This window comes from Equus caballus, chromosome 1 (assembly GCF_041296265.1).
Source record: "Equus caballus isolate H_3958 breed thoroughbred chromosome 1, TB-T2T, whole genome shotgun sequence".
In the NCBI taxonomy this organism is placed as follows: Eukaryota; Metazoa; Chordata; class Mammalia; order Perissodactyla; family Equidae; genus Equus; species Equus caballus.
The window spans coordinates 17,836,175-17,854,074 of record NC_091684.1 but is presented as its reverse complement, the minus strand read 5'-3'; the positions used below and the strand labels follow the sequence as shown (position 1 = coordinate 17,854,074).

General features: G+C 38.6%; 1 protein-coding gene across 1 annotated transcript in view; it reads left to right on the top strand.

The window, feature by feature from the left end:
- The window catches only part of FHIP2A (FHF complex subunit HOOK interacting protein 2A), a 34,794-nt gene extending 26,679 nt beyond the window's left edge, over window positions 1–8,115 (top strand). The window contains exons 15-17 of the mRNA XM_023638806.2: window positions 4,146–4,286; window positions 4,635–4,738; window positions 4,830–8,115. Of these exons, the coding sequence (XP_023494574.1) occupies window positions 4,146–4,286; window positions 4,635–4,738; window positions 4,830–4,935 (351 nt within the window). The 3' untranslated portion in view covers window positions 4,936–8,115. The remainder of the gene's footprint in view (window positions 1–4,145; window positions 4,287–4,634; window positions 4,739–4,829) is intronic.
- The last annotated feature ends 9,785 nt before the right edge of the window (window positions 8,116–17,900 follow it).

Here is a 17,900-nt window from a genome sequence, read left to right as displayed (position 1 = left end):
TGGAGGTGATGAGGGTGCCTTCCTGTTTGGCTGACTTAGAAGGCCCTTTAGTTGTACAGTTACGCAGATACAGACAGAGTCAGCCTTGTAAGGCTCACTTCAGAAGACCTTCAATGTCAATTCACATTGAATCTTGAACACACTGGTCTCATTAAAATTACAGAACACTATTAGATGAGCCCACTTCTTCAGACAAAGAACTTGTGAATGATACTCATTTTCATAAGGGGGGGTGAAATTAAAAAGGTAAATTTATTCCAAGGTGGATAAAAATCACCATCAGCTGGTACGTGGCTACGTATGTCTCGCTGACTGTCAGGAGAAATGAATTTGGGCTGATAGAATCCCTGCCTCCCTCTCTCCTGGACAATAATGATAGAGCTTTGAGATGCCTTATACGTGGGATATACGCTGGAAATAGAACAGCCGGCATAATACTTGCCTCAACATAGAAACTGAGTTAACCAATTCGGAATCAATTTAAAATTGTATATTAAAGTACTTGTTCTTTTTTGACATTTTAGTTCAATATTTATGTGAGCATAGGGAGTTATAAAAGAACTTTACTCTGTGAGCAGACTGTCTTCAATAACCAAAAAGCCAAAAAAATGATAATTTAAGAAGTATTTCACTAAGTTAGACCTCAGTCAGGACTGTTTCTGATAGTAATCAATAAAGAGATTAAATCCTCTTTTTCTTTTAATTTTTTAATAGCATGTGCTGTACTTCTAGTGCTTAGTTGTTTGTTTTCTACTTAACAACCAAAGCATTTAATCCAGCTGGTGTAGGCAGTATGCTGTATACATCGTGGCTGCGTGGACCTCCTGGGTACTGGAGTTCATCCGGCTATTGTTTTTTGTGCTGGTTTGCTAGGCTTAGTCTGGATCTCATTCAGCTAACACACAAAAGACATTAACAATCAGTATTAAGTCGGTTTAGAAATTTTGACCAAAAGCACTAAAAAAGAATCTAAATTTTAAAAGGTAGTTTCTGAATTGAATTGAAAAATCCTCTCTGAATCTTCATCACATGTGATCATTTTTTCCTTTAGTTTGTAGAGCACTGACGTGAAGGAATACCTGGGAGACAGAATATCCTGAAATGCTTAGAATTCTTTCTATTTCACCAGGTAGCGCTTCACAGTGCAGAGCTGGTTCATACACAATATCTCAGTCATTCTTCCTGTAACCCTGAATGACAGGCGAGGCAGATTTCTAGTATTATTTTCTAGATGAAGAGTCCTTAGTTTCAGTTAATGTGACGTACAGCTAGTACGCTGGGGAGCCTGGCCTCAAGCCTTTTGTCTTTAAAACTCTTGATTTTCCAAGCCTTTTTTGGTAAGAACGTTATATAGTCAGATCTCAAAGATAATCATGAGTCCTGAAGTGCTAAGCGGGCTTGGTTTAGTTTCATTTTTCTTTTCTAAATGTTTTTCCTGAGGATGATGTTTGCTTATATTTTCTTAGTGTATACTACTAATAGGGGCAGGGTAGCCAGGCTGGGATTGAACACTTACTATGGATAATTAATAAGGTAGTTAGTATCTGCATATATGATTGAGAAGTTATAACATCAAGTATTATGACTTGTGTTGTCACAATGTTAATTTAAAAAAATTCCTTACAACACATTTAGTGTTGTTTGAAACTGTGGTGATCTTTTAAAAAATAATACTATGTTAAGTCCATAGCAGAATGTAAAGAATACGAGGAAAAACGTAGAGAGACCCAAGTTCATGTCCCTCCCCTGACAGTGACGAGTTTGACCATGGGCAACCAACTGAATCACTTGTCACATTTTCTTATTGTTAAAGTGAAGTTGATGTTACTTGCCCTAACCTCCTACTTAGATGTGCTCATAAGAATTAAATGAAAAAAGCAATCTAAAATACTTCAAAAAATATACACTCTTGTTAAATGCAGGTATTATTAGAAATTTCAGAGACTGTCAAGTTGAGATTTTTAAAAGTTCAACTGAAATCTTATTTTGACTATTTGCGTGTTTGGCCTTTAGTAGAAGGGCTGAGACTGAGTTTGCTAGTGACGTCATTATGCTTTTAAGTCAGAGTTTCTTGTCCTAAATTTCAGATCTTGTATTTAGTGTGAGCTTAGTAGAAAAGGGGCCAAGTCCATTTGACGTGTGAGGAGAGTCTGATTAGCTTTCATTTCAGGTGTATACTGTATAAAGTACAAAATAAAGGGATCAAAATAATAGATACAAACCCTCGCTATTAACAACCCCCAAAAAGGCCAACTTGTTTTAAGGTTATTACCAATATGAAGCAGAGAGCATTTCAGAGTGTAGTGGAACAATTTCTGTCTAGCTGAAATTTATTTTTGTTTTCACAGTGTTAAAAAATAATCTGCTTCAGCCTTGAATTTCTTAAACAACCAAAGACATAAATTCTTGTTGAAATAAAGCTAAAAACCAAAGTAACACCATATAGAGAAAATACAAAGTTTCAGTGGCGCTATATCCTTGTTTAGAGCCAAAGTTTGATTTGTTTGTTTAAGTACCTGTAAACTTGCTTAAATGGTGGAATTGAGTGACCTAAAAATCTGAACTACCTGAAATGAAGTCATATACAGTGGTGTCCTTAAGTATTTTTTAAGTTTCTAAATTTTAAGTGGTGTTTTTAAGTTTTTAAGAATGCATTTTTTACCAAATACATTCTTAAAGATTTTTTAAAATGCTTCCTTTGTGCCTAAAATACAGTTTTATGTGAATTCATTCTTTGTTATGAATTGAGTCTTCATGTTATCAAGTAGGAGAATATGCTCTTCAAACTATCCTTTAAGAGGAAGAGTATCTCCTTTCATTTATCTTGCTTAAGGCTAGATTTTGGATATGACTGACTTAGAGATAGTTTTTCTTCTTTGAGAAAATCTGTGTTCATTAATCTAGTGGTAAGTGAAAAAGACTAAAATTGGACTTGTAACGCAGGATTGAGTTTTTGCTCATGTAAACAATATCTTTGATGTCTTCTGGCACATGCTCAAGCATTTGTTGTCCTCTGAATGCCAAATACCCACTTCTTAATTGGTATTCATTATGATCAAGGCTTTAAAAGCTGCTCAGTGAATGAGAGTGAAACATTCAGATTCCGTGCTTAATACTAACTGGGTCCTGAATCACTTTTCCCTTCCCTGTGCCGTGCCTGTGTTTCTCGCTCGTCCAGGCACTCCGGTTCTTTTCAGCCTTCTCACTGAAGTCGGTTTTGTTTGAGCCATTCACTTTCCTCTGGCTGCTTAGAAGAAAAGTGGAAGGGATGAGAGATTCTGTTGAAAGTTCTAGGCGTAATAATTGCAGCTCTTTGTATAGTATGCCTTTCGCTTTGATTTTGATGTACTCTGTAAAGCACCTCCAAGCTGCTTTCCATGAAGAATAAACATTAAAAATAAAAAACTAGAATCCAAGTAAAATTGTGATGCCACTACAAAAAAATGTATGAGGAACTGTACACGGATGTGCAATTGTTTCAGGAGAGTTAATGCTCCTGCAGTAAATGAGATGATCCCTGTATGAAATTACCATTTTGAATCTTCCCATTCACTTTGAGGCCCCTGGTAGTCATTTCTACCCCCAAGGACTTTCATTCTGTTGACAAGGTTCTGTGATGTGTTTGACTTTATTTTGTTGTAAACATGCTTTTGCTCATTGGCAGTAGTTGAATAATCTAAGAGATGAGGAATATCATTTCTAAGATTAGAGTACTATGTTTAAAAATGATTTTAAAAAATATCTTCTATCTTTGGTCTTATACTGAATGTGTCCTCTGTTGTCTCTAATTAATATTACATATGACACTTTGGTGGTTTTTTTATGACCTCTTGAATGATTTCATTAATTAAAACAAGCTGCATAGAACAGAGACATTCTGATTATGTTATGTATTTATTTTTTTCTGTATGTTTATATGCATGCTTTTTTTTAAGTTTTAGTGCTATGCTATACCATTCACTTTGACTAAGATGGTGAGAGCTAATATAGTTAGAGATATTTTCATTGTAGAAGAGCATATGGAGGGAGGAATAAGATGGTAGATTTTCCTTTCCTGAAAAGACAGATTGAAATGGTAAATTAAGTGTTCAGGCGTGTACATTATAAATAATGTTGAATGTCTTCTTGTTTTTACCTCTCCATAGCCGTATGATGTAAATTTACAGGTAACCTCAGTGTTATCTAGACTTTCTCTCTTCCCTCATCCGCACGTACATGAGTACCTTTTGGATCCTTACGTGAACCTTGCTTCTGGCTGTAGATCTCTCTTCTCTGTCATCGTCAGGGTGAGTTACCAGTTTCGTTATATTCTCTAGAATTGATAAACCTGTCCGACTAACATCTCAATATCATTGTATGCAGTTAGTGTCACATAATGAAAAATATTATATATTTACTGTTTAGAAGTAATTATTGTACTACAGAATGTAGAGAAAAAAGAAAAATTCATCCTTTCAAATGACATATGTAACTTTTATATTTTGAGGAATAGATATGAGTCCTTAGTTGAAGATGGTTATGTGAGTAGTGAAAGGTAACATTATTCCTTAGTGATAGGAAATGGAATATTGTTTTTATCCTGAAAATCCCTGTTGCTGGTTTCAGGATCTGAGTTCCTTTTGTCTCTAATGCAGGTTGTTGGAGACCTTATGGTTCGAATCCAGCGTATTCAGGACTTTACTCCCAAGCTTCTTTTAGTCAGGAAGCGATTACTTGGTTTGGAACCTGAAGGCCCTATGTAAGTCAGTGTTTTGCATATTTTTAATCTAAAAATTTTGCCAAAACTTGATGATCTGCTAATATCTTGAATTGATTTCTTCCCTTGCCAGTATTGACCACATCACATTGCTAGAGGGTGTGATCGTTCTAGAAGAGTTCTGTAAGGAGCTGGCCGCAATTGCATTTGTGAAATACCACGCTTCCTCCACACCGTAAATAGCATCTTTCAAGTAACTAAGGAAACAGAACTATTGTGTACATTTCATCAAAAAAGGCTCAGTTCACCTAGCCAAGAGAAGAGGAAAAGCCTTTTCAAATGAAGCATTGCTGTAAACTGGACAGAACCATCGAGAACCCATTGAGTGGACACTTAGTAAAATGTTGTATAATGTTGTTTTCATTGGCTTTATTATAATGGTTCTAAATATAAAATTGCACGTCCTTGGATCCAGGATACAATCAAAGGAACTTCAGGAAATAAGCATTTCTAATGCGTGTGTGAAAAGCTGCAAAATTTCTGATGTCATGACTTTGATATTTCTGTTATTTTAATACCCTTCTAGGTAGCAAGGCATTTTGACATTCTCTGGGACTCAAATGCTTATATTCTTTTGGATTAATAAGTAGCAAAAAAACCTAATTTTATAACTTTTTAAGAGTAGAATTCTTATTGAACAAAATATGAAAAAAACTGTAAATGAGAAAAAACTATAATTCAGGAACCATCAAATGAGTTGAGATAATAATAGGAGATAAAAATGTGTAGAGCACCATTAACTTTCTTCAGCTTTTCTAAGAACAACAATTTAATATGATAAAGAAATTCTTGATTAATATAATATATATATATTTTTAGAGAAAAGTTCTTTTACTCTTTTGTGCACATAGCCATGTTAGTGATTGATTTTCATGTATGAGTCCCAGTTTATTTAAACTGTGTCATTTTTGCAATATTGAATTTGTGCTCATCATTGGTAGTGCTTGCTAAAATAGTATTTTTTAAGCTAATTAACATGTATTGCGTTGAGAACCTTTTTTTTCTCTCTCTCTCTCTCCCTCTCTGAAAATTGCTTTATAATTTGATTTTCTTACTGAAATGTGTGGTAGTGTCTAGGTGGCAAATTGACTGATAACTCTTAGGCAGCAATCAAAATGCCAATGGCCCCCTTAATGTTTACATTTTGTTTTTCATTTTGTTCAGTCTTTTGTTTTCAGTGATTCTAAAGAGATTTAAAAAACAAACAAATGAACCAGTCTGTCCTGTTTACATGTTAAAGCATTTGGGTAAGTTGGGGATCTGTGCGGTAGGGTATGTGTGCAGGAACGTGTGGAGGTCGTTCCGCGGAGCTGCGCTGTGCACAGCTTGCTTGTACTGGATTTACGAATGGCGTTTGCTAATCCACTTTCTGTTCTTCCTTTCAGTGATGCTTGTCACTCAAATATTGCTTTTAAGCTATCTTCTCTCTCTTTTCTTTTTAGTTGAAATATTAAGCAGCAGCACTTTGCTACTTTCTTCTTCATCTTTTCCTTTACCGTCTTTGGGGGAGCAGATTATCAAACTTTCCAGCTGGAAAGGAGCTGTCACTGCCCCTTCGAAGAAGTCATTCATGTAGCATGTTGGCGTATACACGGCGTGTGGCGGGCGCAGAGAAGCACGTTTTACACCTACTGCTAATTTTGTCGTGTTAGTTTCTCTGATTTATTTTATAGTTAGTTTTTGCTATTTATTAAGGACAAAATATCAAAAGATTATGAATATTCTCGGCTCTAGAATGCTTACCACTGTTAAAACAACAACAAAAAGGCTAAATTTCTAATTTAATGCAAATCCTTTGTTAGATCATTCTAAGAAATTTCTTAAGCAAAACGATGAAAAAGCAAAAATGGGAGATACTTGGTGCATGATTTTCTTTAAGTGATTTTTAATGATGGGAAAGCATTGTTCAGTTTGCTGTATTTATTGCAAGGAACACTGCAACATCTCCATTTTTAGATGTAGTTGTAGTCTACTTTGATGTAGATGTATTTAAAATAAGGCATTAAGAGGTATTAGATATCTCTTAATGTTGTCGTAGTGTTCAATAGATGTAATAGCAATGATGTTACCTCTCAAACCAAATACTATTTTATCCTTGATTTCACAGTGGGACCTTATAGCTAATCCATGAAACCAAGCTCAGAAAAGCTTTAACTCGTATATATTTGTGTGCATATGCTGCTTCTTAAAACATAATTATTTTCCTAAGTTATTGTAATGTCTTTGATTTGTAATCAGCTAAAGCTTAAGGTATGATTTGTTTTCTGCTAGGTTTCTTTCTGTTTGGTGTTTAGTTCAGACCCAGAGCCAGCACAAGTTCTCACAGGGAGCTGGATTTGTTAGCGACACGTTGTACTACGTTACTAGTCTTTTACTGTCTTTCGGAAGCTGAATATTTCTGTTGCTCAGTACTTGCAAAACAGTGGCTAAAATTCACTGTGTTGGGTGAAAAGCACCACGTTAACCACTGATTGCCATAGCAAATTCCGAACTGAATTTTAGCCTTGGCTCACATTGGTATAAATAGGTATGCACATTTTTAAAAAACTTTCTAACAGTCTTTGGGTTTATTTTTAGTAATGAGCCACGTTCTTTACTTGATAGAACTCAGATTTGTCCTTAGCCAGTTATCATTGTAGTACTCACATTATAACTCTGTGATGTTCTCATAATATCTCTCTCTGTGCAATATGGAAGCTATGAGTGGATTCATAGCCGTTTGGTTTAATTGTACATTATTGTATGTGTACATGTGTATATATGTGTGTATATATATATAAGGACCAAAATCCTTAGCTTGCTTACACTGTTGCTAGTGTAAAGATTGTTACACTTAATTTTACAGGGCACAAGTTATAGATTACTTCATAATTCGTGGTAACATGTTTCAATAAATTATTGCATAAATATATAATTACCATTTAATTATGAAGTTCATAGGTATTGACAGAAGTTACAGTGAAGTGCTAAAACCACAAATTATATGGTAATTATATTTTGGGTTGTACAATTAATCAAAATATGCATGTCATTGTGACACGATGTGTTAAAACATGATAGATAATCATATTTCTGAGCCCTGTAAAATAGTATTACTGTACTACCCTGTTTTGCCTCCTGCCTTGTTTACATTAAACAAAGGATATTTGGTAAATTTTGCTATTGAACATTGTGTAGGTTGCTGACAGTGTTACCAAGGTCTGGAATTCTTGGGCCATCTGTGAAGAAGCTCTTCAGATGGCAATTGTGTACCTACTCTCTCTTTGAAGGAGGTTGTGATCCAGTTCAACTTTTTGTGCTAACGATGCATGCAGGACTAAGAGGGATAATCTAAAAATAAATAATGTAATTTAAACAAATGTCTTCTTATATTTTTGTAGAATTCTAATTGGAAACATTATATTCACTGATAAGTTAAAACAATTCCTAACACAAAAGGATATGACAAACAACAACCAATGGGTCACTATAGCATTGATTCCAGCTAGAGAACAAGAAAGAATATATCAGAATATTTGTAGAGAGGGAATGTATAGCTTTAAAAAATCCTCCTGGTGAACCTCATATATATTCTCCACCCCACTCCTTAATAATCACTTCCCTAAAGGAAGTAATGTTTACACAGTTCTTAGAAAAACAATTCATTATAAGTATTATTTCTTAATAACATATGTAAAAGTTTTCTCTTATAACTGACATTTAAAACAATTAGACTCTAGGCTTATTCCATTCACTTGAGTATTTGCTGGTGCTTTAACTGGGAATTGAAAGAAACGTGATACACAGCACAAACAGAAAGAGACAAATCTAGTTGTTAATCCCACCTACCCATGATTCTTTTCAGCCAATGTTATTCAGATAGTTTTAGAAGGAAATAAAGAGGATAACAGGTCGAGAGGATGTAGGGAGGCAAGGTTTAGGCTCTGAAGAGTTGAAATTACCCTCCTTGCCTTGAGCTCCTTCAAAAGAAAATTGTATTTTAGGAATGCGTAATCAGATCCCCAGTCCAAGAACCTGATTCAGACTGCTGTTAATTAAGAATTTTGCAGTGTTTCATCTGGAAAACTAGTTATCTCAAGAGAATTTAAAGAATGAATGTAAAATTGTTAAGGTTGAATTTTGTTAGAGTAACTCTCAAAGCCATACCTCTTTCTCAAAAAAAAGAAAAAAAGCGAAAAAACTGCATGACAGTTTGATGCTGAAGGATCCATGGAAAAAATGGGACAGGCTTTAGTTGGTCCTAAGCCAATTAGGAAAGTTGTTGCCTGTGGGCGTAGCTCATAGGAGGCTGGTTGTTAACTTTGCTTGACTATACCCCACTCTCCGCATCAAGGAGATCCACGTCAGCCTGCTTCATGTACACTCATTACTTTAATGGTTGACTGTTGTGTGCATTGAGGTGCTTTTTGGTAGTATAATAGCATTTCTAAAAATGTATCAGAAATATGACACTTCTATGTCACCTAAAAACAAAACAATAATTTGGTTTATTCAGCAAATATTTATTGAGAACTTTCTATGAATCAGGTTTTATGGTGCTAGGAAAACAAAGCAGCAGCAGCACATTCTGCCCTTGAGAAGTCAGTCTTGGTGAGAGTTCAGTGTGCTCGCACAAATAAATTGCCATACGTCTTAGTGAACGCTGTTAGAGAAACCGTTCCCAGCTGTCGTGAGAGCACAGGGAGAAGGAAGTAGTGTTGCAGATCGGCTAAAGGAAAAGTCTCAAACTCAAGTCTTGAGTGAGTCATGTTCTTACTTGTGAATTTAGGTATGCCAGATATTCTGAGAAGTCGTAACCATAACGTCAACTCAGCAAGAAATGGGAAACTGTTCCGTATCCTATTGTATTTACCATGATTAACTGATTCCTTTCACTTCTTCATTTTGAGATTGGTATAAAGCACCAGGCCAAACATTTGTGCTTTGGGGCCCGTATTTTCTCAGTTGATGGATAGTAATTAACTGTTCTGATTTAAATTATCTTTTTCTAGAACTATAGAGAGAAGGCAAAAAATCAATTGAAATATTAAAACCAAAAGATTTAAGTAGGCTTAAAAAGTGACCTGAACATTTAGGGTAAGATTTGGTTTAGTAAAATATTTGCAGAACGAAACCATTCTCTTTCCTTTAATTCAGTGCTCCCTTGACCACATTCTTTATTCTCGCCTGGGTTTGGGCCATAAGGTGGCTGTATATCCAGTTAAGAGAGAACCAACCGGGGTTGATGGAGACAGGAGAGGTGGATTCAAAGCCACAGGCTGGGTGTGTGTGAGGAGTTGGAATGTGTGAACCCCCTCCACTGATTTCTCATCCCATAGCTCCCATCCATTCCTGAAATTCAAGCCTGAGATCAGGCTAGAATGCAGGTGGACAGGCCAGGGTTCACAGCTGCCAGGGAGCAAGGTGAAAACACCTAACTTTTGTTTCCTTCCTACTCTCAGTCTTCTTGAGGTAGCCTCAAGGAATTTACGTGCTTTGCCAAGGGTGAGTCTGAGGAATTAAAGGAAATTCACTGTGCTTTATAGTTTTATATTACGTTCTTACTCTTCCATCTAGTTAGTCACTATATCAAGGAATCAACAGGGAGTCTCTTTACAAAAATGACATTAAGGTAATAATTCTCTTGACTGAGTAACCAAATTCTGACATGAAAGTAGGACCTGGTAGGACTGTCAGGAATTCCAACACTACCATGGTTACTTTGCACTCATTTGAGGAGGTGAGGGTGAGAAGGAAGACATCCTTTCAGTTTTGTAGCCGTTAGTTTCATAATGGTACCCATGTTGTTGTGTGCATTCATTTGCATGGCTATCGCTCTATTAATTCTTAACAAAATGTTTAATTCCAATGATGGGCTAGAGGCTTCAGGAATAATACTCAGTTTAGAGGATCCAAACAAGCCAAGAAAACATCTTGAGTCTAACAGACCACTCTCTTTCAAAACACATTTTTAGGTTGAGAACGATAACCAGAATTGCAAACTTGAGGAGGTAGATGTGGTTCAGAAAAAAAAAGTAAGTGACATGCCTAGCCTGTGAGACTAGGAGGGAAGACAAAGCAAAAGCGGCTCCAAGACTCTCACAGCCTCAGGGCTGTAATTTATGAGGAAGGAATCATAAAATCGATTTCACTGTAATGCAGAAAGATGAGATGACACACAAATTCACCGAAGTCTGGATAAAGTTATATTTCAAAGCCTTGAAGATGAGATTCATCTATGTAATAACACGAGAAATGTATTCCTCATCCTCTCACAAGTAGAATAGCATGTAGGGTTTTAATTGATTAGACTTCCCAAGAGAACCATGGACTGAAGATTTCTAGAGGCAAACAAGTTAGCCAGTCCTTAAACATTATTCTTCCATGTTTAAAATATGCTTTTCTTCTTAAATCTCTTTATCCTGTTGCCCTTATCAACAATGTAGCAAGTCACAGAGCATTTTATGGTTCTGTAATCTTTGTTGGCTGCTTCAATTATTTGAGTATCCTGTGATATTTATTTCCATTCTGTGGAAACGACTAGAAAATAGATCATCTTTTTCTTAAGTTGCATTGGTGATGGGCTCCAACAGAATGGAAATTGAGAAGAAAATGTCTACTTTTAGGGTATGAATATTACTCCAGTAGTCCATGTACCTTGGACTCCTTGACAATAAACAGGTTCCATTTTATAAAGACCTAAATTTTCCATGAAATGATCCAATGTGATACAGCTTCAAGCAAACCTTTCCCAGAAAATACTGTTGGCAAGAGCACATGTCACTTACTGGAATTCGAGTTCAAAACCACATCCTAAAAATAATAAAAGCTGTAAGTGCAAATGTGCATAACAATCTCTGGGTGCTTTTCTTTAGAATCTGACATTGAAATAAAAATAACTTTGCACGGTTCTTAATGGTTGAAGTTTTTCATGCATAGCATATAATAGAATTGATATTAATTGAGTTCTGAGTATTTCAAAGAAAAAGCTGATGTATATCTTGCCAAGTAGTGTTGCTCACTTATTATCACTTTTATTTCAATAGAAAAAAAAGACTAAGGAAGTGTAATTAATTTGACACAGATAATTCTGGGCTGAGCACTTCAATATCAGCACCATTTTAAGGCTGTTATGACAAGTTCTGTGTCCTCTGTACTTTCTGATACAAAACTATTGTATTTTGGTCCTTCCTCCAGTGAGCTGTGTGATCAATCACTCAGCTAATACCATGAACTCTTTAGAACAGAAATCCTCACTATCAGCCTTTTTTTGTGAGACAGATGTTGGGTAGTTGTAAATGCCGAGTTTTTCTACTGATTCCTGGGTTATTTTTAGAAAGACTTTGCAAGTTTCTCAGACCCTGCATTACATTTTTTATCTGCAAACTGTTAGAAATCCCCACATCACCCTGGAAACTGATCCCTGCCTTTTAGAATGATTTAAAAAAGAAGGTTTACAGGAGTAGTTAAGCTGCCTCATACCTCTATTCATCAGACCACTAACAGCAAGAGATACTCCATTTATACAAAAGTCAGGGCTCTGCTCTCCTGGCAGGACTTTCCAAAATGATCCTGCTTGGAGTGGAAGCAACTTTCTAGCTAGATAAATAAGACACCATAATGGAGTGCTGTGTTCATAAAATGTTGAGGTCAGGTTCAAAATGGATTCTATTGTGCAGGATTATAGTAACATCATCCATGATGATCAGCCAATATTTACTACAACCCTGTCTGGCTATGGCAAAGGGAAGGGGAACTTATCTTCCAGAAGTTTGCTTTGTGAAGTAGAAGAGGTGAGGCAAGTTCTGTGCAGGTGATTAAGCTACTGTCCTTCAGTTCCAAATCCACTCTTCTGTAGTACGATGCTGGGCTAGGATTCCACAAACTAGATTTCTCTTTTACTACCTGGCTTTCTGCTAGGTTTTGTCAATAAGGGGTTTAGAGGGAGAAGGGGAAACAGGAGGAGGGGGAAGGCACTTCTTTCTTTGAGTTTGCTTGCTGTTCCTGGCACACGACCTCAGCAATGATTCGCAGCAGTGGGCTTCCACCTCTGTGTTCTTTAAGCTCTCCCAGAACCAGCCTCATCAGGCCTCCCAGAGGCAGCAGCAGCAGTGGCATGCCAGCACCCCCTCTCAGAGGCCTGGGCCCCAGCTTTCCAGGGCCCTCCCTCTAAGCTTCTAGGTCTGTAACCCAGGCTGGCCCTGTCCCTTTGTTCTCTCAGCCCTAGGGGTAGCTGCTTCCTAGGTTGTTATTTCTGGTGATCTCAATAAATACCCTTCTTCCTCATTCAGCCCTCTGACATTGGTGTAACCAGTTCCTATATTAAATTCCCTCTGCTGAAATCACTATGACTTAGTTCCTATTTTCCTGACAGGATGCATCTCAATGGCAGCATAGGCCACTGTTAAGCCCAGCCTCAGGAGGACAGCCACCACAGAACATTTCAAGGATGCTGGTGCTTCCCTCATTAATATAATTAATATATATAAATGTAACATAACTTCTTAATAACTTAGTGAAGACATTGTCATCTGGACCCTGTCAGGAGATATGGTTGGGGATTCATGCCCCACATAAATCCACATTCCTATCTCCTTCAGTCTTTGGATTTCCTACATGACACCAGGAAGTTCTGGTATCTCAACTCATTGAATATAGGCCACCAATGAGTATACATTTCATTAAATCAACCAAGAAAATCGCCATAGCCCTTCCCAGCTGAGTGAGCTAACATGTTAAATCCAGACTCAGGTAAGTTCACCCAAGTCATTACGATTGTCCTGATTTAATGTTCTCTTAGCTTCCTTTGACTCCATTCCCACAATAAAGTTATTCCCCACCTCCATCCATCCTCTCCTCTTTGGAAGCAGGTCACAACGCGTAGCCCACATTAAGAATTGGGCAGTTACATTCTGTGTTCAAGAAGGTAGACTGTCTACATAAATTTGGAATTCTCCAAGGAAAATTTGTGTCCCCCTCCCCCATTTATTTATTTATTTAATCATTTATATCGATATTGACTCATGGATATTTTATACTTTGGGTTATAATCCGATACTGCTTCATCGATATTGTAGCTCAAATTGTTCCAGCTTTGGCCATAGGGAGCTCTTTTAGTTGGCTCCTGTGTCCCTTTGACATGCCCTCATCAATATGGGGGTTTCCGGTTGTTTGTCTGTCTTCGAGCACTTCCTTGCTTTCTGGCCCTGCAAGATGTTCAGAAGCATCTTGTGTATCTTCTGCCCCAGTCCTCAAATCAGCAGTTTCTTCAGGGAGCATCAGGGCCATTTTAAAAATTGAGTTCCACAGCAATGCATTGACTCGGCATGCTGCTTTGGGTCCAAATAGCCTAAGAAAGACTTGGACTAAATGTTTGGTATTTAGAAAGCCCTTCCACCCTCAGCATTCTTAAGACAGGCTAGAGGACATTGATAGACTAACAGAACTATTCAGAATGGGTGACAGAGTGGGAAGAGCAGTAGAACTTATTCAGAGACGAGTGTCTGTGTTAACAAAGGAAAACCTCCACAGTCACTGATATTATTAGTTTGAACGTGGCCACACAAAAGATTTCAATTTTAGACTTTTTATATTTCCAAAGGAATCATATACTGACAGAATTGGAAGAAGTTATTCAAAACACAGCTCTTCACCGTGTCCCATTATCTGTGGTGCACTATGAATGATTACTTTTTCCAAATCCTGTAATTAGCTTGTAACTAAAACAATTATATTGCATTATATCTTTTGTGTTAAAAATATCACCTTGCTAATCATAAGCATTTACAATCAACTGCAGTTTTTACAACCTGATTTTGGCATTTCTTCATTTTAAAATTACTAGGAGACTCAAAAAGTGGAGATGACCACGGCCGAGGCCCTGGTATATAGATTTTCCTTTCTTCTGACAGAACTGGTTTGCTTAAATATGTACAGATGAGAACACAATTACTGTAAAATAGAAAAACCCATATCAGTTTTGTATACTCCTGTTTGCTCTGTAAAGGGCAGCTTTTATGTATCTTAAGCTGTATCTTGAAAGCTTTCCTGTCTCGGAAGCTCGCCTGCATTAAACATGAGGCACTGATAAGCGCTGTTGCCACGGGCAATGCAGGCAGCTCTTTGCAGCTCAGGATGGTCTCCGCTTTGTGGGAAGGGCGCCGGGCTGGGGAGGGCTCTGGGCCGGGCGCCGGCTGTGTGCGCCGTGGGAAGGAAGACTGGTGTGGATTCTGACTGCAGACCAATCTCATTTTGATGTTTTTCTTCACTTAAACAATTGATTGTTCTCCTTGACATCCTGTGGGGAGTATGTGACACGCTGTGAGGACAAGCCTTGGCTTGGATCTGTGAGCGAAGATAAAACTCTTCTAATGGAGAAGAGAAGAAACAGGAAGAAAGGATGTAGGCCAGGGAAGAAAGGAACATGAAAAGATCCAGAAGAAAGGAAGGAGCTGCAGGAGGATGCAGAGGAGACCCCAGTGCCCCATCCTCCCAGCTGACCAGTGTTCCGCCTCAGTTCCTCCCACCTCCCATGGTTTCTTTACTGTCTGCCTGGTTCCCCAGCCCTGAATCCTCTTCCTCTCTCTACCTTCTGTTTCTCCCTCCCTATACCCTCACCTCACTCCCAGCCTTTTCTTCACCAGCAGCATAGGTTTGGTAACATCCCAGGCTCTGGGACCATGCCTGTCCTCAAGGAGAACAGAAGGTCCCCTAGGAGCCCTGTGGACTCAGCTTGCCGGTCCGTTTATCTCTGGTCCTGCTCTGATATTTGGCACTGGGTCTAGTAACTAAGGATTCGAGTTGTTCTTGTGGCTTGTTCCTGTGATCAGCTCTCCCCATTCCCCCCGACCTGCTACTGCAGTCCAGGCTCTATCACTGCCCAGCTGTGAGGCTTCAGGCACCTCACACCACCTCTCTGAACCTCAGTTTCCTCATATGTAAAATGGGAGTGGTACCATCTCCCTCAGAGGGTTGTTGTAAGGACTCAACGAGGGAATCATGTCATAGGCCCTGGATGAATAGTGGCCCCTCTACTGCTTCTCACAATCCGCTGAGATTCCCAGGCCGATGGCAGCATGACTGGTGAAATGGGCCTTGGCAGAAGCCTTCTGGACCAGCTCCCCAGGTGGTTCTGATGTACAACAAAGTTTTCTTCACAGAGATCAGTCTCTCCCCGCACACCAACCCCAGGACCCAGGAGTATGGCCTGTTGTCCCCGTCCAGCCTGGTCACTTGCTCTCCTCACCTGTCCCTGACTCCTGCTCCATAATGTACCTACCTACCTTGGACTTCTGCCCCCACACAAAGCAAAGAGCTAAACCAAATCTTCTAAAGAGTCTGTTTTCTAAATATTTATACTTTCCTTCCTTCCCATACCCTATAACTATCGACATTTTTGTTTTGCTATAAAGTTAGAGGAATAATTCTAGCTCAGCTCAGCATTCCCAGTGTCCATAAGCAACTCTGCAGCTTTAATCTGCAACTGTTACTCCCGAAAATTAAGAACCAGTCTTTGGAGGCCGGGCCCGTGGCCGAGTGGTTAGGTTTGTGCGCTCTGCTTCAGCGGCCCAGGGTTTCGCCGGTTCAGATCCTGGGCGCGGACATGGCCTCACTAGGCCATGTTGAGGTGGCGTCCCACATGCCACAACTAGAGGGACCCACAACTAAAATATACAACTATGTACTGGGGGCATTTGGGGAGAAAAAGCAGGAAAAAAAAGAACCTGTCTGGAAAGTTTGTCCCAAGTTAATGGTTCCAAGTCGGTTGCTGACATGTCAGGAAGGGGCAAACTAACTCGAGGGAGCTTTCCAAGGGCAGGCCCATGCCCGGCCAGCCATTGGCTGAAAGGGATGCTGGCTGTTATTGGAGGCACTGCCAAGCAAGGTTCAGGGCAGCCTTTGCACCTACGTGTAGGGAAACAGTCAATGAGAATGAAGGGTGAACCCAGGCCTGGCTAAACAATACCAAGTGTTGCCACTGGAGGGCCATGTCTGCAAACAGTCTCTCTCGCCACCAGGAATACAGTGGCCAGGGCACGAGTTCCAGCGTGAGCTTCCCAATTCACCCAATTAGTAGGGCATTTGGAGATCATGAAGCTCCTTCTGAAATTCTGAGAACTATGGATATATTAAGCTTTAAACAACAAAATAACTGAACGTAGAATTTTGAATTCAATCAGATATACTAGGTCCATGGTTCTTAATTCTGGCTGAAGATTTGAACTATCTAACAAGGTGTAAAAGCTATAGCTGTCCAGACCCCACAAAAGACCAAGTAAATTGGAATCTCTGGAAGATGGAGTAGTGGTATTTGCATATTTTTAAAGCTCCCGAGTAATTCTAATGTTCACTCTTTAAGATTCTAGTTGAGACATTGGTAGTAGATATCAAGGAAAAGTTTATAGGAACGAAATTTAATTTTAGAAACTTCTGTCTATTATGTTTTCTCCTGAAAACTGGGCAATTACAATGGATATCTGACTTAAAGGCAGAACTGCTTAGCCCAGCTCGGGAAGGGAGCAGTGCTTGAGAACGTCTGCATGAAGCCATCTTGCCTCTGGAAGTGCATGTTCAATAACACCCCTAGAGAGCTAACGAGCTGTGAAGAGTGATGTGCAAATTTGTTTATCAGATTAAAATAGCTAGGATTCTGAGAAAATTGAGGACAGAGGAGCTTAATTATTTTATTTTATTTTTTTATTGAGGTCACGTTGGTTTACAGTATTATATAAACCAGGTGTACATCATTATATTTCAACTTCTCTATAGACTGCGTCGTGTTCACCACCAAAAGTCTAGTTGCCATCCGTCACTGCACACATGTTCCGCTTTACTCCTTGCACCCTCCGCCTGCCCCCTTCCCCTCTGGTAACCACCAATCTGGCCTCCACATCTGTGTGTTTATCTTCCATACATGAGTGAAGTCACATGGTAATTGTCTTTCTCCATCTGACTTATTTCACTTAGTATGATACTCTCAAGGTCCATTCATGTTGTCACAAATGGCAAGATTTTGTATTTTTTTTGGCTGAGTAGTATTCCATTATATATATGTGTAGCACATCTTCTTTATCCATTCATCCATTGATGGGCACTTAGGTTGCTTCCAAGTCTTAGCTATTGTGAATGATGCTGCAATGAACATAGGGGTACAGAGGTCTTTTTG